Below are 23,673 nucleotides of genomic sequence, written 5' to 3' on the forward strand. Positions count from 1 at the left end.
AGAGTTACACAAAGAGAGAAGGAAAGACAGCAGGGGGGAGGTCTTCCATCCGCTGGTTCACTCCCCAGATGGCCGCAATGGCCTGAGCTGTGCCGATCCAAAGCCAGGAGCCAGAAGCTTCCTCCAGGTCTCCCACGTGGGTGTAGGGGCCCAAGGACTTGGGCCATCTTCTACTGCTTTCCCAGGCCATAGCAGAGAGCTGGATCGGAAGAGGAGCAGCAGGGACTAGAACCAGAGCCCATATGGGATGCTGGCACTTCAGGTCAGGGTGTTAACCTGCTGCGCCACAGCGCCGGCCCCTAAAATGTAATAGTTTATAAAGAAAAGCTGGTAGTGATTTATAACTGAAAGCTATCAGAGTTGAAAACCATAACCAGGGGCCAGCGCCGTGGCATACTAGGTTAATCCTCTGTGGCGCCAGCATCCCATGTGGGTGCCGGTTTTAGTCCCAGTTGTACCTCTTCCAGTCCAGCTCTCTGTTGTGGCCTGGGAAAGCAGTAGAAGATGGCTCAAGACGGCCCCTGCACCTGCATGGGAGACCAGGAAGAAGCACTGGCTCCTGGCTTTGGATCTGTTTAGCTCCGGCCGTTGCGGCCATTTGGGGAGCTTCCTCTGGGTCTCCCACGCAGGTGCAGGGGCCCAAGCACTTGGGCCATTTTCTGCTGCTTTCCCAGGCAATAGCAGAGAGCTGACTCAGAAGAGGAACAGCCACGACATGAACCAGTGTCCATTTGGGATGCTGGCACCTCAGGCAGAGGCTTAGTGTACTACACTACGGTGCTGACCCCCCAAAATTTCTTAAGATACAGCAGCAAAAGCACCATCCATAAAATAAATTGATAAATTGAAATTGATTGTAATTTAAAAAGACATGAGAAAGAGATTGCAAAACATGCTAGACTAGGAGAAAATTCTTTGCCAAATCTATTGCCCAAAAAGGATTGTTATCCAGACTATATAAAGCACCTATCAAAACTCAATAGAGGGGCCTAATGGTTATAATACTGATTGTGATCCTGGTAGCCCATATCAGTTTACCTGTGTTTAAGTCCTATCCTTTGCTCCTGATTCCAGCTTTCCACTAATGCAGACCCTGGGAGGCAGCAGTTGGTGGCTCAAGTAGTTGTATCTCTTGTCACTCACCTGGCAGACATGGATAGAGTTCCAGGCTTCCTTCTTTGGCCCCTCACCATTGTGGCATGTGGGGAACAAACTAGCAGGTGGAAACTTGTACTCTTCTCTTTCTGTGTCTCTCTTCCTCTCAAATAATTAATTTTTATAAAAACTCAGTAAATAACAATCTAGTCACAAAATGCGCAAAAGAATTGAACAGATATTTGGCCAAAAAATACTGTATGGATAGCAGATAAGTACACAAAAACACGCTTAGCATCATTAGTCATTATGGAAATATAAAGGCTGGGATTATAGTTGGACAGTAGATTTTGGGTGGTAATGAGGTTAATTATACTGATAATTGTGTTAATGGTTTCTCAGTTATGTTCTTGTGTCAAATTTTGTCAAATTTTATGCTTTAAACATCTAGTCTGACCTATGTCAATTATACCTCAGTAAAGGTTTTTTTTTTTTTTTTTTTTTTTTTTTTTTTTTTTTTTTTACAGGCAGAGTGGACAGTGAGAGAGAGAGACAGAGAGAAAGGTCTTCCTTTTGCCGTTGGTTCACCCTCCAATGGCCGCCGCGGTAGGCGCGCTGCGGCCGGCGCACCGCGCTGATCCGATGGCAGGAGCCAGGTGCTTTTCCTGGTCTCCCATGGGGTGCAGGGCCCAAGCACTTGGGCCATCCTCCACTGCACTCCCTGGCCACAGCAGAGAGCTGGCCTGGAAGAGGGGCAACCGGGACAGGATTGGGGCCCCGACCGGGACTAGAACCCGGTGTGCCGGCGCCGCGAGGCGGAGGATTAGCCTGTTGAGCCGCGGCGCTGGCCAGTAAAGGTATTTTAAAAGTCAGGAATAATTTTCACATTGTGAGTACTTGATATGTGGTTAGAGAGTAATATCTTCCATCTGCTGGTTCACTCACCAGATGGCCACAACAGCCAGTGCTGGTCCAGGCCTAAGCTAGGACCAGGAGCTTCATCTAGGTCTTGCACATAGGTTGCAGGGTTCTAAATGTTTGGGCCATCTTCTACTGCTATCCCAGGCCATTAGCTGAGAGTTGGATGCGAACTAGAACAGTCGGTACACAAAGCAGTGCCCATATGAGAAGCTAGCATTGTAGGCTGTGGCTTTACCTGCTACACCACAACGCTGGCCCCTTGATGAGTGTGTAATACATTTAACCTATTCCTCTACCACTTGTCCAGACATTGAAAGTTTCTATTCTTTTTAACACATAGGAAATAGCACCTTAAGTCTGAGAACATAGTATAGCTCACTCTCCTAACTATCCTGATTCGCTGAAATAACCAAAGGTAATTTCTTTAAAAAAAATTATTATTTATTTGAAAGGCAGAGTTACAGGGAGGCAGAAAAGCAGATAGAGTTCTTCCACCCTCTGGTTCACTTCCTAAATGGTCCACGTGGGTGCAGGGACACGAGGACTTGGGCCATCTTGTACTGCTTTCCCAGGTGCATTGACAGGGAGCTGGATTGGAAGTGGGAGCAGCTGGGACTCGAACTGATGCCCCTATGGGATGCAGGCACTGCAGGCCAGGGCTTTAACCCATTGTGCCAAGCACCAGCCCTTCAAGCATATTTCTCAATAAAATTTCAGTTAATAACACACTTGAAATTTTTGCATTTCATTATATGTAAATTTTACCTTTAAAAAAGAACTAAACATATATTGAATACTAGTTATTAAAATATGCACAAGTTTAGGGGGTGAAAGTTGCAGATGTTTGCAACTTTGAAATGCATCCCTAGGGGCCAGCGCTGTGGCACAGCAGGTTAACGCCCTGGCCTGAAGTGCCAGCATCCCATATGAGCGCCGGTTTGAGACCCAGCTGCTCCACTTCTGATCCCACTCTCTGCTGTGGGCTCTCCCTCTCCCTCTCCCTCTCAACTCTGACTTTCAAATAAATAAATAAATAAATCTTAAAAAAAAAATGCATCCCTAAAAAGGATGGATAGAGGAATACATATGATAAAGAAAAATGTCAGGCAAGTATGTAGGTATTTACTGTTCAATGTCAGCTTTCCTTTCATAAAATATAAAATCCCTTTCATAAAATATAAAATCCCCTGTATTTGATTTTTTTGCCCAAATCTTTGGCTAGAACTTTTATTACTGTATTGCATAGAATTGATGCAAATCAGCATCCTTGCCTTGTTCCTGATCTTAGAAGAAAGTTTTTTGATCTTTCACCATTGAGTATGATCTTCAGTGTGATTTTTTCATAAATGGACTTTATTATGTTGAAATATTCTTTTTTTAAAATTATTCAAGAAAGCAGAGAGACTGAGGGAGACAGGCAGAGATCCTGTCCAGTGGTTCACTCCCTCAAGCCCTCAAGTCCCCCACCCTTCAATGGCCAGGATTGGGCTAGGCCAAAGCTGGGAGCTGGGAACTCAGTTCAGGTCTCCCACGTGGCTGGCAGGAACCCAGCTCCTTGAGCTATGACCTACTGCCTCCAAAGTTCTACATTGGCAGGAAGCTGTAATTGGAGAGCTAGAACCTGGAATCAGCTTGGGACTTCAGTGTGGGATGTGGGCATCTTAACCACTAGGCTAAATGCCTGCCCTGAAGTGGGTTCTTTCTATTCCTAATTTGTTGAATGTTTTTATTACAAAAGGATATTGAATTTATGAAAAGTTTTTTCTGAGTCACTTGCAATATCATGTGGTTATTTTAACTTTTAAACATTATTTAAATATAATATACACAAAGAAGTGTATATATAATCAGTATACATCTCAATGAATTATTCAGTGGTGCTTATTGTGCGAAAGTAAGCCTTCCAGATCAAGAAATAGAATAGTATGAGCACTCTACAAAACTGCCTTCATGCCTCTATACTGTCCCTTTCCAAGGGTAACCACTGATGCCCTTTAACATTATAAATTGGTTTTAATCTGTTTTTCAAGCTAAAATTGTGCAGTATTCTGTTTTTTTCCCCACTTGCATTTTATTTGTGAAATTTATGTTTTCCCTATATTACTAGTTCATTAATTTTCACTGCCATATCTAGTCTATTAAATTAATCAGCCACACTTTATTTACAAAGGATCATTTAAGTTGTTTACAGTTTTGGGATAATAATAATGCTGCTGCAAACCTTCTTGTACCTATCTTTGGGTTCATGTGTGCCTGCATTTCTTTTTGCTGTATACTAGGAATGTAATAGCTGGATTGTAGCTTAGTCATAGAGTATGCATCTGTAGACTTTGGTAGACTATATCAAACTTTCCCAAAGGGATTTCATTCCTACTCCTTATGAGTCTGCCAGTTACTCCTTAGCTTTACTACCACATAATATTGCCAGTCTTTTTCATTTTTATTATCTTAGTGTCTGTTGATATGTCATAATTTTTTTTTTAAAAAAAGACTTATTTATTTGAAAGAGTTAGAGGGAGAGATTTCCATCTGCTGGGTCACTCCCTAGATGGTTGCAACAGCCAGGCCTGGGCCAACCCAAAGCCAGGAGCTTCATTCAGTTTCCTTCTTGGGTAGCAGGGGCCCAAACTCTTGGGCCTCTTCTGCTGTTTTTCCCAGGCCATTAGCAGGGAGCTGGAAGGGAAGTGGATCAGCTTAGACACAAACCAGTGCCCATATGGGATGCCAGCATCTCAGACTGTGGCTTTACCTGCCATGCCACAATGCCAACCCCCCAAAATACATGATCTTTAATTATATTTTTTCTTATAATTAATATTCGAGAGTCTTTTCATATAGCTGTTGAACTTTTGAACTTAACACTTCTGTGGAAGCATATTCAGTACAAGCAAGTCTTGTATAAGACTTGCATATATGTGTACACTGTTATTTAATGCTATAACTAGTACTCCAACGGTATTTTTCACTTTGTGTTGCTATGTGGGGGCAAACTGTTAATCGTTGCTTAATATATACTGAACTGATCTTCTGTATATAAAGAGAATTGAAAATGAATCTTGATGTGAATGGAAGGGGAGAGAGAGCAGGAAAGGGGAAGGTGGTGGGTGGGAGGGAAGTTATGGGGGGGGGAGCCATTGTAATCCATAAGCTGTACTTTGGAAATTTATATTCATTAAATAAAAGTTAAAAAAAAAACAAAGACTTGCATATATGGCCGGCGCTGCGGCTTACTAGGCTAATCCTCTGCCTGGGGCACCGGCACCCCGGGTTCTAGTCCCGGTTGGGGCGCCGGATTCTGTCCCGGTCGCTCTTCTTCCAGTCCAGCTCTCTGTTGTGGCCCGAGAAGGCAGTGGAGGATGGTCCAAGTGCTTGGGCCCTGCACCTGCATGGGAGACCAGGAGGAAGCACCTGTCTCCTGGCTTAGGATCAGCGCAGCGCCCTGGCTGTAGCAGCCTTTTGGGGGGTGAACCAACAGAAGGAAGACCTTTCTCTCTGTCTCTCTCTCTCTCACTGTCTCTGCCTGTCAAAAAAAAAAAAGACTTGAATATATTCTAAATATATGCTCTTTGTTATATATATATATGTGTGTGTGTGTGTGTGTGTATGTATATGGCATGTATTTTCTAGTTTATGGCTAACTTTTCATTATCTTAAACCATTTATTAAAATAATTTAAAATATAATTGTCCAGTGTATCATTTTTTTCTTAAGATTTAAAGACTTTCTCAGTTCCACAGTTCAGATATTATGTGTCTTTTAGATGTGGGTTTTTTTTACCATTTTTAGTCAAATCTTCAATATATTTGCCATTTAAATTTTTTTGTTTGACATTAAAATTTCAGACTTACAAAACTTGCAAAAATAATACAGATATCTAGGTTTCCTTCACCCATATTTCCCAAATCTTAATATTTATTACATTATTATTGCCTAGTTAATTGTTGATGTATGTGATATGTTAGAATCATCTTATCCAATATTAGGTTAAAAATTTGGGAACTTGGAACAAGTGTTTGATGCAACAGTTAAGATGTTGCTTGGGATGCTCTACCCATATTGGGGGCCTGAGTTTTTTGAGTCCTGACTCCACTTCTGATTCCAGTCCTGCTAATGCACACTCTGAGAAGTAAAAGTGAAGGCTCAAGTAGTTGTGTCCCTGTCACCCACATGGGAGAAGTGGCCCCTCCTGGCTTTACCAAAGGGCATTTGGGGAATGAACCAGCCGATGGGAGCTCTCTCTCCTTCAAGCATATTTAAAAAAAAAAAATCAAGGATTTGGATGCCAATTTTTAAAGTATTGGTAGCTTGAAATGGACCAGGAGAGGGGTTAATTACCTGGACTTCAAGAAACACTACAGATCATTCCTACTCTTTTTTTTGTATCAAATATTTTTGTATCTTTTTTTGTATCAAATATTACATTGTAAAAAATAATAAACTCAGTAGGCTGGTGTGGTTACAAGACCAGAATGTAGAAAATTAATATAACAAAATTAGAAGAAACTGATTGAAAGAACCTGGCAGCATTTTCTATGCAAGTAATGAAATAGGGATTTTATTAAATGCAATGTTTGAATTGCAAGACTGAAGTTTCCAATATGCAAGCTTAAATAAACTAACTAGTTTGCACATTGTATGATGGATGTGACCATATGAGGAACCAGTTTATGCACAAAATTTGGTGTTTTGTAGTTTCAAAGGGAATAAAAATAAAGATAATACCTTAAGTGAAATGCAGTATTAAAATAGTGTGTAATTCCACACCCAACCTCTAATGGCACTCACTGTTTTTAGTGTCAACCTGAAGGTTCAGAAGAAATTTGTACTTTTTTTTTAATGTTTATGTATTTGTATTTTCATCTGCTCAAAAGGCAGAGCAAGAGAGAAATATCTTCCATCCACTGTTTCACTTCTCAAATGCCCAAAACAGCTTGAGCTGGACCAAGCCAAAACCAGGAGCTCAGAACTCTGTCCAGGCCTTGTTCATGGGTGGCAAGGGCCCAGGCACTCTTCGGCCATCATCTGATACCTTCCAGGAAGCGTATAGCAGGAACCAGGATCAGCAGCAGAGCAACTGGGGCATAAACCAGCCAGGACTCAAACTGGCACTCAGATATGGGATGTGGGTGGCTTAACCTGCCTTGCCATAATGCCTGCCCCCCCTGTATTTCTGATTATAAAGCTTTCAGTCTGTCTCTTCAAACCAAACTATGGTTGTGTGCTCAGCACTGTGTTCTAAAAATTAAGTAATAATGGTGGGCTGGAGTTTTAGCTAAGCATGTAGAAGTATTACAGATAGAGTATTACAGCAAAATAATGAATAGCTCAATTTTTTATTTTTAATAATTAGAAGAAAATAATTACAGAGTCTCTCTTGTTAATCTCAAATTAGCTTCCTAGAAATACTGCTATTTACCCAGAATTACGTCATGTACAAGAGGAAAAATAATACATTCTTTCTTTCTTGTCTTCTAAATCTGTGTACATTTTTTTTTTTTGACAGGCAGAGTGGACAGTGAGAGAGAGAGAGACAGAAAGGTCTTCCTTTTGCCGTTGGTTCACCCTCCAATGGCCGCCGCGGTAGGCGCACTGCGGCCGGCGCACCGCGCTGATCTAATGGCAGGAGCCAGGTGCTTCTCCTGGTCTCCCATGGGGTGCAGGGCCCAAGGACTTGGGCCATCCTCCACTGCACTCCCTGGCCACAGCAGAGAGCTGGCCTGGAAGAGGGGCAACCGGGACAGGATCGGTGCCCCGACCGGGACTAGAACCCGGTGTGCCGGCGCCGCAAGGCGGAGGATTAGCCTAGTGAGCCGCGGCGCCGGCTCTCTGTGTACATTTTACAGAGCGTTTATTTGACACAATTGACTCAGTGATACTTTTGAAGTTTAAATAGTTTAGCAATACAGATTATTTCCAGAGGTTAGAGTTTCCCATATTTATTTAAACTTTGTTTAAATGGCAAGAGTTTTCATGAGACAGTTAAATAATGTAAAATGTTCCATACCATGATTTTTTAAAAAAGGATTTGTTTATTGATTGGAAAGGCAGAGTTATGCAGAGAGAGAGAGAGAGAGAGACAGAGTCTTCCATCCACTGGTTCACTCCTCAAATGGCCACAACGACTGGAGCTGCGCTGATCCAAAGCCAGGAGCCAGGAGCTTCTTCCGGGTCTCCCACATGGGTGCAGGGGCCCAAGGACTTGGGCCATCTTCTACTGCTTTCCCAGCCCATGACAGAGAGCTGGATCAGCAGTAGAGCAGCTAGGACTTGAACCAGCACCCATATGGGATGCCAGCACTGCAGGCGGCAGCTTTACCTGCTTGCCACAGTACTGGCCCCACACACTATGATTTTAAGTAAGATAATGTAGATGCCTGTATTAAGTATTTTTGAAAGCCTCATAGTGGTTTTTATATATCTAAATGGAAAAATTGTTTTCAGGGTAAATCAATCTGTGTAAGAGTTTCTGCAAAGATTTAAGATTTTTAATTAAATACCATGAATTTAACCTCTTAAAAATATCTTAACCTATACTACTGAATTGTAGAATGCTGCAAGTATCCAAAACTTTATTTTACCCTTCAGTATAGATTCAATACAGTGTATGATTGTGCTCAGTTTGTGCATCTTGAAATGTAATTTACCCATGTTGTATTAATTGATATTGTATATGGTAAACTAATATGTTTACATTGAGTCTATTTTTAGATACATGATGTTTTATCTATTAAATGATTTGGTTTTTTTGTAATATAGATGTTACTTAGAAAAAGTAATGAATCCACCATGAACAAGTAATGTGAAAGCTTAAAACTTGAAAGTGCTTGTTCTCTTAGCAAAATTTTCTGCTATTTTGCTTTGTGTAGGATTCAATGAGAAATCATAATTCTTCTGTTGTTCCTACAGACAGATTTGATGCCAAGAGCGGGAGGGGTTGGGTCTTCCATAATCACCTTGGTCTGCTCATACAAAAAGCAATTGTAAAGTTACCTCAGTCATTGTATTTAGTGTCTATCCCAGTATTTAAGTAACAGTGCTTAAATTAAATAACCCATGTAAAGTTGGAAGTGATAGCATACATAGAATTTAAATAAAAATTTCTTATATGTGAGTATTAGCTTTAGTGTATCTTAGTTTATTGTTGACTTTGACAGTCAATTGGGTGGTTGTAAGAAAAAAGGGTAGTACTGAATGTTGTAGAATTTCCTTTGGCAAAAATACCTTTTTAGGTTAAAAAATGAGGCAGATCTTGGATGTGTTGTATTTTAATATATTTTAAGTATATACACACAAATGGCTGTATATTTTTCTTTTTCAGAGTTGGAGAGTTATCCAGTATATTAATGTCTTATTGATAATGGCAGAACATCCGCCGCTTCTGGATACAACTCAGATTTTAAGTAGTGATATCTCTCTTCTGTCTGCTCCTATTGTAAGTGCAGATGGAACACAGCAGGTAAGGAAACTGTAATGTTTATTTCTTATGTCTGGTACACATACGTTTGTTTCATAAGAATGCAAACTTTAAAACGGATTTAGACTTAGCAATAGTGGGTTCCTATTCATGTTTTAAACTCCAGCTCAAAATGTTATTTGAGTTTTATAAGATGATCAGATAATTGAATTCTTCTTGAAATCACTTCTAAAATGCCTCACTAGTTATTGATCAGATTTCTTGCGTGTGTATTTAGTTGCCACTGAAGGTTTTTTTGTTTTTGTTTACTTAAAAGTTTCTGGTCCCTGACTTTTTTTAAACCAAGTTTAACTTTGTACCTTAATGATTGTTATAAATCATTACTTTATGTCACTATGAAATCATGACTTCATTATGTGATTAAATGGCCACCTACATTATAAAATAATAAAACCTTATCATCTTTCTCTTCCCATCTCTTCTCACCAGAAAATACTGCCCCTCCCCCATCCAAAAGCAAATAAACAATTCCTGGAAAGCTGATAATGTTTTTTACTGCCAACCCCGTGCTTTAAAAAATGCAGATCTGTGGTTGCACTGATTCATCCTTCCCTAGTAGTTGTAAGTGGATGGGAATAATTAGCTTCCATACAAATCTGTTAAACTCCAGGCTGTGTGCTTAATTCCACAGCTACCCTAAGTGGTAGGTTTTAAAGTATCGAGGAAACAAAGACTTAAGGACATAATAAAAGATAATAAAGAGGAGAGGGAACAGTTTGGGTGCCCATTATGTTGCAAACATTGTGCTAAGACCTTTATGATCTTATTTAATTCTTTAAACAAGCCTATGAAGTTGATACACTTGTCCTTATTTTGCAGATAAAATGCGTTCCAAAACAACTAAGTAACGTGGTCAAACTCACAGAAAGTTTTTACTCCTTAACTCTAACTCATTCTTCTTAAGAAACTTTGAAAAAGGGCCATATTTTGTTACTTTACAAATTTAATATCAATAGCAATTATGGTTTGTCTACAATATAAGGGGCTACCTTTTTAACTTTGCTATTGAAAATCCAAAGGCAGTTGGCTTGGATTCAAGAGTTTTCTGTTTTGTGTAAACATGGCATAAAAGATATTTCCTGGTTTTAATTTTCACATGTGCTCAGATAGCTTTTAGCAGCAACTTTATTTCACTAACTTGCTTTTCCTGCTCAAATGTAAGTCTGTTAAGATTTTTTTCCTCACAAAAATAATAAATATGGCAATTATTGTATGAGATGCTTGGGAGTATCTTCAGTTATCATTTGTTGCAGGTCACTGGTCTCAAGTTGTTGGTAGTCTAATACATTAAAGAATCTATTCAGTTAATTACAGTAAATTGATGTAGTTGCTATAGTTGTATATTGTGTTAACGGAAAGACAACGTGTTGAAAGGACATCACAAAGCCCTTTCAAATCTTATTTGTCTTTTCTTTGCAAAAAGATTGTGTTGGCAGAATTTTCTTGATACCTTGAGTAGTGGTGTAGAGATATAAAGGGTCTGCAAATAGAAGAACCTACCTAGAGCAAGATTTAATAGCATCACGTAGGGCCAGTAGATTGGAAGACAGGTTTTTTGGTAAGGTTAAAAAAAAAGTTTCGGAAGGTAGAATAACAAACAAGTACACTAGAGTTTGATAGGGAGAGAGCTGAAGATGAATGGAAAAAGCACTGTACTTGGTTGATGGATTTGAATTTGATTTAAATGACATAAGACAAATTAACTTTTCTGAATATGTTTCTCTGGTAAGGGTAGCTGAAGTGGTGAGCATGAAATGAACCTGAAGGAACTTGGTAAATGTTTACTGAATCTGAATTGACACATTCAATAAATGTTTAAAAGACAAGAAACAGTAGATATGCTGGTCTGGTCTTAAATCAATAGACACTGTAAGGAGTGACTCAGAAAACTTGGAAGATGAAGGATACATACGAAAGTGTAAATCTGAGAAGGAAGACAGGTAGCTGTGGTAGAATATAAGGAACTAAAGAAAAGTGAATAACAGATAGGAAGACAGTAAACTGGCCAGCAGATATTTCTTTGTCTTAACTCAAGAACTTATTGGTGTGCCAAGTTAGTGCTTGCCTGTGGAGATGTGACATCACCTGGTGCCCAGGGTAAAGCAAAAAACGAAAAGACAGTTCCTGACAGAGGAAGTGTCATGCACAAACATGATGTTAAAAATTCAGGGGCTGAGAATTGAAAATGAATCTTGATGCAAATGGAAGGGGAGAGGGAGCGGGAGAGGGGAGGGTTGCGGGTGGGAGGGAAGTTATGGGAGGGGGAAGCCATTGTAATCCATAAGCTGTACACTGGAAATTTATATTCATTAAATAAAAGTTAAAAAAAAAAATTCAGGGGCTGGCACTGTAGCGTAGTGGGTAAAGCTGCTACCTGTAGTGCTGGCATCTCATATGGGTGCTGGTTCAAGTCCTGGTTGTTCCATTTCTAATTCAGCTCTCTGCTATAGCTTGGGAAAGCAGTAGAAGATGGCCCAAGTGCTTGGATCCCTGTACCTGAGTGGGAGACTGGGAAAAAGCTCCTGGTTTTGGATCAGTCCAGCTCCGGCCATTGTGGCCATTTGGGAAATGAATTAGCAGATGGAAGAGCGTGCTCTCTTGCCTCTGCCTTTCCCTCTTTGTAACTGTGCTTTCAAATAAATAAATATATCTTTAAAAAAAATTCAGGATAGCAGATATTTTGTCTTTCGTGTTAACTTTCTTGGGAATATTATACTATATAATATGATTTCTGTTCTACCTCTTGGGATCAAATTTCTTCTGATTTCCTTGTCAATATTTTCTGGTTTTAACCAGTAAACATATTTGCCACTGTATCATTAGATGGAAAGTTAATCCTTTGGTTTATGAATTATACTAGAGAGAATCCCACCCAGCATAACTGCTGGTGTTTATTTTAGAGAAGCTGTAATAGTCATTTATCATTCATTGTGATGAGTGGCATCTAAATCTTTCTTTGTCTTATGAATCCCCATCTGCTCCCCCTTTGTAATTAAGACTATTTTTAGAGCAGTTTTTGATTTAAAAGAAAAATTGAGCAGACAAGTAGAGTCTTTACATATTTCTGTACAATTTTCCCTATTAGCTTTTTTAAGATTATTTATTTATTTGAGAGGTAAAGTTTTCTCTCTCTCTCACTGTTCACTCTGCCTGTCAAAAAAAAAAAAAGAGAGAGAGGTAAAGTTACAGAGAGAGAGACAGAGCCAAAGGTTTTCCATCTGCTGGTTCACTCTTTTTTTGAAGAGATTTATTTATTTAAAAGTCAGAGTTACACAGAGAAAGAGAGCCAGAGGCAGAGAGAGAGAGAGAGAGAGAGAAGCTTCTTCCAGGTCTGCCTCGTGGGTGCAGGGACCCATGTACTGGGGCCATCTTCTGCTGCTTTTCCAGGCCATAAACAGAGAACTGGATCAGAAAAGAAGCAGCCAGAACACAAACTAGCATCCATATGGGAAGCCGGCACCACAGGCAGAGGCTTAGCTGATTACACCACAGTGCCATCCCCTATTATCATCTTACATCATCTTACATTAGTGTGACACCTTTGGTACAACTGACAAACCAATACTGGTGCATTATTACTAAGTAATAATTTATTTTAGGGTTCACTCCTGATGTGTAGTTTATGGCCTTTGACAATTGCATGTCATATATAACCATTTCAGTGTCTTACAGAAATGATTCACCTAAAAGTCCCCTGTATTTCCCATATTCCTCCCTCCTTCACTCCTTTCCCACCCCCCTGGCACTGCTGGTTTTTTAATTATCTGTCTATACAGTATCCTCACTTTATCCATGATTTTATTTTTTACAGTTTAAGTTACATATGATGAACTGAGATCTAAAAATGTTAAATGGAAAATTCTAGAAGTAAATGGTTCATAATCTTTAAATTGTGTGCCATTCTGAGTATTGTGATTAAATTTCACACCATCCCTCTCTGTCCTGCCATACGAATCATTCCTTGTGTAGTATATCCACACTGTGTCTACTACCCACCCATTAGTTACTTAGTAGTACCTGTCTTGATTATCAGATTTGTATCACAATATCACAGTGCTTGTGTTCAGGTACTTTGTTTAATAATGGTTCAAGAGGGCAAGAGTAGTAACACTGACAATTTCATTAAAGTATATTGTGATAATTGTTCTGTTTTATTTTATTAGTAGTAGTAGTGGTATTGGCTATTCTTAATTTTATAAAAACTTTTGTAGGTATGTATTTATAGAGAAAAACATAGCATATATAATATTCATACTATCCATGGTTTCAACCATCTAGTTGGGAGTCTTGGAATGTTTCCCTTATGGAATAGGGGGCACTACTGTAATTTTATCTTCTATGGCATGCCATGTAGTTGGGTTCCTACAGTATGTAAGCCTTTTCAGCCTGCTTCTCTCATTTAGCAATATGATCTATACAACTTCCGAAGCTTAATAGTTTTTTATTAACAATACTGCATTGTATGGAGGTACCAGTTTGTTTATCCAGTCATCTATTAAAGGCTATCTTTATTATTTCCAATTTTTGACAGTTAAAAATAAAGTCAATTTATTCGTGTGCAAGTTTTTGGGAGGATAGAAATTTCAGTTCATTTGAGTAAATATCTAGAGACATGATTGCTGGATCACATGGCAAGAAACTATCAAACTGTCTTCCACAGGGATTATATGGGGGCCCACAGTGTTCCATAATGGATTAAGTTGCCTCCTATGGCACCAGCATCCCATAGGAACTCCAGTTCACATCCTGGCTGCGCCACTTCCAGTCCAACTCCCTGCTGATACATCTGGGAAAGTGCTTGGGCCCCTGCCACCCATGTGGGAGACCTGGAAGAAGCTCCTAGCTCTGGCCCAGCCCAGCCCTGGCCATTGTGGCCACCTGGGGAGTAAACCAGTGGAGGGAAGATCTCTCCTCTGTCTCTCTCCTCTCCTCTCTCTCTCTCTGGATCTGCCTTTCAAATAAATAAAAAATGCAGTACATCTTAAACAAAAATAGTGTTCCAGTTTGTTTTTTAGTCATATGCTTAGTTTGAAATTATACCCTTTGCTGATAATGGACACAGGTACTTGCGGTGCCCTGTTAGAACCTCCAGGTCAATTTTAAGGAATGAGATTCAAGCACAAATGGAACATCCAGCTCTGTTAACTATCATGCCATCAAAAATAGAATTTTAGGCATTTTGGTTTCTTGTGTACTTCTTTACCTTCTCTAAATTTTATGCATTTATGTTCCATAGGATTGGGTACATTTAAAATTTGGTTACCAAGATCTTTAAAAATCTCAGCCTATTTATCAAGCTTCTTTATAAGATAAACTTCTCCATTTCATTAATATATCTATATTATTATTACTTTGTCACTTGCATTGTTTCATTTGTAGCCACAGGATTTTAATTTATGAAGGAGTCCAAAAGGCAACACAGGGGCAAATGCCACTGACAGTTTTTATTACTTCCATTTCTGGAAGGGGACATGCCGTGCCACACTGGCAGAGCCTCAGGCGAAGCATCAGGATTTGGTCAGGAGACAGAAACAGCAGCTAGGAAAAAGACTGGGCCAAGCCCTTTTATTGGGATTTCTGCAAGACAAGGAAGAGCTAAAGAAATAGTTGAGGACTGGTTTGCCTTAATATTGTCAGCAGGCTTTGGGCTTTAGCTGATCTCTTGTTGGCACCTGGCTTTGGGATGATTAGGGCAGGGAAAATATTTACTTGGTGTATGAGCTGGATAAGGTGGTTGGGGTTATAAACTTTAGATTGGTGGATATATGAGAGATGTGCTCATATGAGGCCTGGCCCTTTGTTATTGCTAAGAATTGGTGTGCAGATGAAAATATTTAAGAGGAGCAGAGTTGGGGAAAGAAAATATAGAAATAGATGAAAGCAAAAATTAAGGTCATATTAATGATACCCAATTTGAGAAATAACAAGGAGATAAAATTATTGAACAACTCATAGAATAACACTTGTGAGGGTCAATAAAAATTTCCCCAGGCTTTTTCTTTGAGTGGATGACAAATTCATTCAGTAAGGTAAATCTTACCAGTCAGGATAGGAGAGATTATTTTATGGTAATAAACAGCCTCTTAATCTTAGTCATTTACCGAAAGGTTTATTGCCCATGTTGCATGTCATACGTGGGTTAGCTGTTGTTGTGTGCCACATACTTGTGATTTTTACTTGTCAGATATTGCTGGTATCATGGTAACTATGTGCTGACCTCCATTCATGTTCATTGACTTACACAAGGCATTTGATCAAAACTACCATCAGTGGAGTGGAACTAGTCTTACCCTAGAGAGAGACAGCAAATATTTGGAAAAAATAGAGTCTGCTAAAATAAGGAAACAGGAGTAGCAGCAAGTTTGGGATTTGAAGGATTTGGGGGAAACTTCATTTGAGTTTGACTTATTTGGGGTATATAAGTTAGGGTAATAAAAATACTGGCAGGTACCATTTGAGCCCTTACCATGTGTCTAATAATGAGTCTTTTCCATGTACTCTTTCATTTAACCTTATTAACAATTCTTAGAAGTAGCTTTAGTATTTCCATTTTATAGAAAATAAGAATTAAGTGTTAATTTACTTGTTACTACTAGGTTAAGTAGCATAGCTTCTAAAAGGCAAAAACCAGGACTCAAAGCTAAGTTTAGGAGTGGGTGTTTGGCACAGTGATCTAAGTTGCCACTTGGGATACCTGCTCTGGGAATGCCTAGTTCATGTCCCAGCTAATTCATTTCTAGTGCAACTTATTGCTATAGCACACCCTGGGAGGCAGCAAACGAAGGCTCAAGTACTTCGGTTCCTGCCACACACGTAGAAGTCTTGAATTGAATTCCCAGTTCCTGGGCTTAGTCTGGCCCAGGTGTTGCCTTTGTGGGCCCAGCCCTTGATGTTGTGGAGTGAACCAGCAGTTGGAAGCTCTCTCTCCATCTGTCTCTCTTTAAAATTAAAAAACTAAAAATAAAAAATTTAACAGAACAAAGCTAAGGCTGTAATATTCGTAATCACTATAAACATAGGTAAGTCAATAGATTTAAAAAAAAAAAAAATAGGGGCCAGCACTGTGGCGTAGTGGGTAAAGCCATCACCTATAATGCTGGCATCCCATATGGGCGATGGTTTGAGTCCCTGCTGCTCCACTTCCGATCCAGCTCTCTGCTATGGCCTGGGAAAGCAGTAGAAGGTGGCCCAAGTCTTTGGGCCCTGCACCCGCCTGGGAGACCCAGAAGAAGCTCCTGGCTCCTGGCTTCGGATTGGCGCAGCTCTGGTGGTTGCGGCCATCTGGGGTATGAACCAGCAGATGGAAAACTTCTCTCTCTCTCTGCCTCTCCTCTCTCTGTGTAACTCTGACTTTTAAATAAATAAATAAATCTTTCAAAAAGAAAAAGATACAGTTTGAGCTAGAGATATGGAAATTATCAGAATATTAAGGATAATAACACCATTGGAATGAGTCAGATTATTTGTAGTACTGAGGGAGTTTTGATTCGATGTGACCAGGTGGTGGGTGGGGAATGTTAATTTCTGATATAGCACCCTAGTGAGAAGGCCTATGATATCAAAATGAAACTAGGTTTTGTACTGCATCTTGATTTGAACACACTGGAGCTTTTCAAAGCCTACTATAGACATCTTATTCCCCAGATTTTCCTTTCAAGGTTTTGGTTAGATTATTGTTTTCCCACTTGTTATTAATGCCACAAGCTACTACTTGGTTAACAGAGTGCCCCAGATTGCTTTTGACATACTCACCAGGAGGAAGGCTGTTTGTCCTCAGGGAGCTTTGAGTCAGGTTGAAGAAAGACAAGCAAGCCCAGTGATGGAGATTTTCCAGGGATCTGCCTCGTAGAGCAGATAATGACAGTTCTTTAAAGATGGGAGTTTTATGGAGCTCCAAGTCCTTCTGTCACCTCTAGTGGCTGTCTGCAAGTTTTCACTGCTGCTGTGAATTGGAGGCTGTTGGTTTTCAAGACTACCATGAGTAGAGGAGAGAGAAGAGAATAGAGTGAATTAAAATGGTGCACAACTCACTGTCCATACCCAGGATTCAACTGTTTTCCTTGAGCAGATTGTTGTAAACCTCCAGTTAATTTCCGGAGATATGAAAAAGTTGATTTTGGCCATTTACCCCTGTGTTCTTATTGTTGTTATGGAAGAGCAGATTTTCAGAAGTTCATATTCTGCAATTCCCAGTGGCATCATCCAAAATAGGGTTTTAATGGAATAAAAATACAAAATGATCAGAGAGTAGGTCTTACTCTGTACAGAATGTAACATTTTTCTAATGTCCAATAGATGTTTTTGTGGGCATCTAATCTTGGGAATAAAAAAACAGTTTTTATTTATCAACCTGTACTTATTTCCAAATTTGTACAGTGTAATCAATTTCTACATTATATAAAGACATGACTTGTATGGAATAAGACTATGTTCAAAGCCTTCTGGTTTAACATTTGTAAAAGGATGATATGTTTCATTTGATTCAGATCTTTGCTTCAGAAATTAAATAAACCACTTCACAGGTCCCTGAATTTCCTTACTTACATAGTAAGCTTTTCATGTATAGCAGGCCCTTTGGATATTTGAATGAGAATTATCTCAATATATTCAAGCCTTTGTGTAGAAGAAACTAAAACAGCAGAGCAAGGGAAAATAAAGGTGCTTTTCTTTATCTACACCCTGTAAAAAACAAATCCTAAAATGTTCATTTTAGAGATTAGCCTTTACATGTTACTTTTATCTCCAAGAAAGTTGTGTTTGGTTTGACTAGAAATAAGAAAACATCGACTAATAACCAGAAGTCAGATATAATAATTTTAAGAAGTGATCACATTTTTATTGTATTTTATTTAGTTGAAAGAGTTACAGAAAGAGATCCCCATCTGATGTTTAACTCCCCAGATGGCCACAACAGCTGGGGCTAGGCCAAGCTGATGTCAGGAGCCAGAAGCTTCTTTCTGGGTCTTCTACATGGGTGCAGGGACTCAAGTACTTGGGCCATCTTCTGCTGCTTTCCCAGGTGTATTAGCAGAATACTGGATCAGAAGTGAACCAACTATCTAACTGGCGCCCAGCTGGGATGCTAGCCTCGAAGGAGAGGCTTAACTTGCTACGCCACAGCTCCTGCTACATGATTACATTTTTTAGTTAAAAAACCATCACTTACTAATTATATATTTTAAAAATCTGATGGGCCGGCGCTGTGGCTTAACAGGCTAATCCTCCGCCTTACGGCACCAGCACACCGGGTTCTAGTCCTGATTGGGGCGCCGGATTCTATCCCGGTTGCCCCTCTTCCAGGCCAGCTCTCTGCTGTGGCCCGGGAAGGCAGTGGAGGATGGCCCAATGCCTTGGGCCCTGCACCTGCATGGGAGACCAGGAGAGGCGCCTGGCTCCTGGCTTCGGATCAGCATGATGCACTAGCCGCAGCGGCCACTGGAGGGTGAACCAACGGCAAAAAGGAAGACCTTTCTCTCTGTCTCTCTCTCTCACTATCCACTCTGCCTGTTAAAAAAAAAAAAAAAAAAAAAAAATCTGATAGCTTGTACACCAAACTATAAACATTTAGTAAACTTTAAGGCTAAGATTACTGAGGCTGTAAAATAATAGCTCATACCTTCATGACAATAATTATTCTGCTCCATTATTCTAATCCAGGCCCTCAATCATACATTTCATAACACAAATTAGTCTCTTCTAATTGCTCTATAGCATTGCCTGACAAATATGGAAAGCCGGCATTGCAGGTAGTGGCTTTACCCACCATGCCACAGCGCTGGCCCCTGTTACCACATTTTTTTATAAACAGACATTAGAGAAATTACCTTTATGATAAATATCCAGCTATGCTGGTCTGGAGGAAACTTAATACATGTATTCAAGTACTCCCTCTATAAAATATCGCAGTGCTTCTTGTTCTAAGAGAAGTAAAAAAAATCAGACTTTTGGAATAAATTTTAAGATCTAAAGAAAGGCCGGCGCCGTGGCTCAGTAGGCTAATCCTCCGCCTTGCGGCGCCGGCACACCAGGTTCTAGTCCCGGATCCTGTCCCAGTTGCCCCTCTTCCAGGCCAGCTCTCTGCTGTGTGGCCAGGGAGTGCAGTGGAGGATGGCCCAAGTCCTTGGGCCCTGTACCCCATGGGAGACCAGGAGAAGCACCTGGCTCCTGCCATCAGAACAGCGCAGTGCGCCAGCCGCAGCGCGCCTACCGCGGCGGCCATTGGAGGGTGAACCAACGGCAAAAAGGAAGACCTTTCTCTCTGTTTCCCTCTACTGTCCACTCTGCCTGTCAAAAATTTAAAAAAAAAAAAAAGATCTAAAGAAAATGCTTCCTAAAATATCAGTTGGAAACAAAGTTCCAAAGAATCTAAGCTACAATTTAATTTTATAGTTGGCGTAAAACAATAAGAGTATTCTTTTTTTTTTTTTTTTTTTTTTATTTTTGACAGGCAGAGTGGACAGTGAGAGAGAGAGACAGAGAGAAAGGAGGTCTTCCTTTTGCCGTTGGTTCACCCTCCAATGGCCGCCGCGGTAGCGCGCTGCGGCCGGCGCACCGCGCTGTTCCGATGGCAGGAGCCAGGTGCTTATCCTGGTCTCCCATGGGGTGCAGAGCCCAAGCACTTGGGCCATCCTCCACTGCACTCCCTGGCCACAGCAGAGAGCTGGCCTGGAAGAGGGGCAACCGGGACAGGATCGGTGCCCCGACCGGGACTAGAACCCGGTGTGCCGGCGCCGCAAGGCGGAGGATTAGCCTGTTGAGCCACTGGTCGGGGCTGGCATTGTGGGGCAGTAGGTTAATCCTCTACTGTGACACTGACATCCCACATGGATGCCAGTTCTAGTCCCAGCTGCTGCTCCTCTGATCCAGCTCTCTGCTAAGGCTTGGGAAAGCAGTACAGTATGGCCTAAGCACTGGGGCCCCTGCACCCACATGGGAGACCATGAAGCAGCTCCTGGCTTCTGGCTTCAGATCAGCCCAGCTCCAGCCGTTATAGCCATTTGGGGAGTGAACCAACACATGGTAGACCTTTCTCTCTGCCTCTCCCTCTGTCTAACTGTACCTCTCAAGTAAATAAAATCTTTAAAAAAAGAAAAGCTGGGGCCAGCACCGTGGCTCACTGGGCTAATCCTCCGCCTGCTCCGCCGGCACTCTTGATTCTAGTCCCAGTTGTTCCTCTTCCAGTCCAGCTCTCTGCTGTGGTCCGGGAGGGCAGTGGAGGATGGCCCAAGTACTTGGGCCCTGCACCTGCATGGGAGACCAGGAAGAAGCACCTGTCTCCTGGCTTCAGATCTCTGTCCTTCATGTGTTGTACAATGTGAATTAATGCTATAACTAGTACTGAAACAGTATTTTACACTTTGTGTTTCTGTGTGGGTGCAAACTGTTGAAATCTTTACTTAACATATACTAAATTGATCTTCTGTATATAAGAATAATTGAAAATTAATCTTGATGTGAATGGAATGGGAGAAGGAATGGGAGATGGGAGGGAAGTTATGGGGGGGCATTGTAATCCATAAGCTGTACTTTAGAAATTTATATTTATTAAATAAAAGTTAAAAAAAAAAAGAAAATGAATGAGTGTGATAAAGTTGTGGAACTGTATAAATGAAGAGGAGTGTAGAAAAATCTTCCAATATTTTTTTTCTTTCTTTTTTTTTTTTTTAAATTTATTTAACAGGTAGAGTTACAGACAGTGAGAGAGAGAGAGACAGAAAGGTCTTCCTTCCGTTGGTTCACTCCCCAAATGGCCGCTATGGCCAGCGCTGCGCCGATCAGAAGACAGGAGCCAGGTGCTTTTCCTGGTCTCCCATGTGGGTGCAGGGGCCCAAGGACTTGGGCCATCCTTCACTGCCCTCCTGGGCCACAGCAGGGAGCTGGACTGGAAGAGGAGCAACTGGGACTAGAACCTGGCACTCATGTGGGATGCCGGCACCACAGGTGGAAGATTAACCAAGTGAGCCAAGGCGCCAGCCCGAAATCTTCCAGTTCACAACAGATGGAAAAACAAAATAAAGCTAATAGTTTGCCAGTTAATGAGTGACAGAATTGAGACCAGAATCAGTGTCTTATGGTCCCAGTCTTAGTCACTTCGGAGGATGGAAGGAATTTAAATTCATAATTTGAAAGCACTTGATTCTGGGTAAATAGTGATTCAGTTGATACTAAGAAAACAATTCAGAAACGGCAACACCAAAGTCTTACTGGAATGGTTAGTGAATGCCTTTTCAACACTGTCTCCTTTTGTTTAGTAGCGTTGTTCACAAGACAGTAACTGAATCCTTATGAAGAAATAAAGACCATCAGTAAAAGCAACTAGGTAAATATAAAATATAAAATACAGTGTAAATACATTTTTAATTTTAATTCTGAGTAAAGAAATTTGCATAAATCAATAATTATACCCTTGATTGGCTTATAATGTACGAAGATGTTAATAGTTTTATAATAGCACAAAATATAGGAAAAAGAACTGAGTATAGAGGAGCAAAGTTGTTGTTTTTTTTTTCTTTATTTTTTTGGGTTTTTTTGTTTGTTCTTTTTGGGAGGAAAGTTTTTACATAAAATTTTTATTAATCAGAACTATGTCATAAGTCGAGAGATTCATTGTAATCCTCAGGGTATTTACTAATAAAATAACTTGAATGTAATTAAACAACAGAATTTAATTAGAGTATAAGAAAATGGTTAAGACAAACAAGTTGGTAATGAAGGGATTGAGGTACAAATAATATGTAATACAGAAAATTAAAACAAAATAACAAATGTAAATCCTACCTTACTAATTATATTAACTGTAAATGGATTAAACACAACAGTGAAAAGACAGTGGCTAACAGAATAGCTAGAAATCCGTGATCCCACAATGTCCTATCTACAAGGGACACTGTCTTTAGGGGTGGGGAATGTCCACCCATGGGCCTATGAAATCATTTGGTCTGACGTTACCAAGGCAATCACAGGTGGGACTCAAAATTCAATAAAATGCAGAGTACATTTTAAGCTGATAATTTTTTTATGGCCTGTGAATGATGTTACAAATATTCAAATGGTGGTAAAAAGTTATCCTGCCCCTGCATCAAGACATAAACAGATTGAAATTTAAAAGATGGTAAAAGATACACCATACAAACTGTAACCAATAGAAAGGGGAAGGCTTTAAGTAAAAATTGTTATTGGAGACAGAGAAGGACATTTTATCATGATAAAAGGGTCAGTATGTACCTAATAACAGAGCCTTAAAATACTGAAATTAACTTGACAGAATTGGAGGCAGAAACAGGCAGTTGAACAGTTTTAATTGGAGATTTCAATATCCCAATTTCAGTTTTGACAAGAACATTGTGAAAGTCAACAAGGAAATAGAATGTATAAACAACACTGTAAATCTACCATAAATCTATTTAATATTCCACCACCAACAGCAACTATACAGTCTTTTCAAGTGCACTTGGAACATTATTCATGATAAGTCATATGGTAGTCCATAAAACAAACTAGTAACTTTTAAAAGACAGAGGTAATAGAAAATACATTCTCCAAATAGCAGAATAAGATTAAAAATCAACAACAAGGGAATTTGGGGAAATAACAAATAATATAAATGAAGTACAATCCATAAAAACCAGTAGGCAAAAAATAACTCACAGGGGAAATTAGAAAATACTTTAGGATAAATGAGTTCAAAAAGTAGAACACACTAAAATTCATAGGATATAGCAACAGCAGTGCCTAGAGGAAAATTTTTAATTGTAAGAGCCTCAATCAGTAATCTTACTTTCCACTTTAGTAGACTAAATGAGCAAACTAAACAAAACTAGCAGAATGGAAAAAATTTAGTAAGATTAGAGTGGAAATATATGAAATAATAGAGAAAATTTTAAATACCGAAAATTGGTTCTTTGTAAAGATCAGTGAAACTGCCAACCCTTTAAGGAAGATTGATCAGGGAAAAAAGAATGCTGAAATTACTAAAATCAAGAATGAATGGGAGATGTTGTTAACCTCTTACAGAAATAAAAGGATTCTTAGGAATATTCTGAACAATTGCAGGACAGTAAATAAATATTTTAGGTTAACTGAAAAACACATATACAGAAAGACAGAACAGTCAACTTTGAATCAAAGAAAAATAACAAAATCTAAATACAGCTGTAAAATATAAAAATAGAGGGGGAAGGGAA

At 39.8% G+C, this 23,673-nt stretch overlaps 1 protein-coding gene across 3 annotated transcripts in view; it reads left to right on the forward strand.

Annotated features, from left to right (window-relative positions):
- The window catches only part of FNDC3A (fibronectin type III domain containing 3A), a 187,190-nt gene that overhangs the window by 9,526 nt on the left and 153,991 nt on the right, over window positions 1-23,673 (forward strand). For all 3 annotated transcript variants that reach the window (XM_062194208.1, XM_062194206.1, XM_062194207.1), the window contains exon 2: window positions 9,335-9,472. In XM_062194208.1, the coding sequence (XP_062050192.1) occupies window positions 9,374-9,472 (99 nt within the window). In that variant the 5' untranslated portion in view covers window positions 9,335-9,373. The remainder of the gene's footprint in view (window positions 1-9,334; window positions 9,473-23,673) is intronic.

Source organism: Lepus europaeus, chromosome 6, assembly GCF_033115175.1.
Source record: "Lepus europaeus isolate LE1 chromosome 6, mLepTim1.pri, whole genome shotgun sequence".
Lineage (NCBI taxonomy): Eukaryota > Metazoa > Chordata > Mammalia > Lagomorpha > Leporidae > Lepus > Lepus europaeus.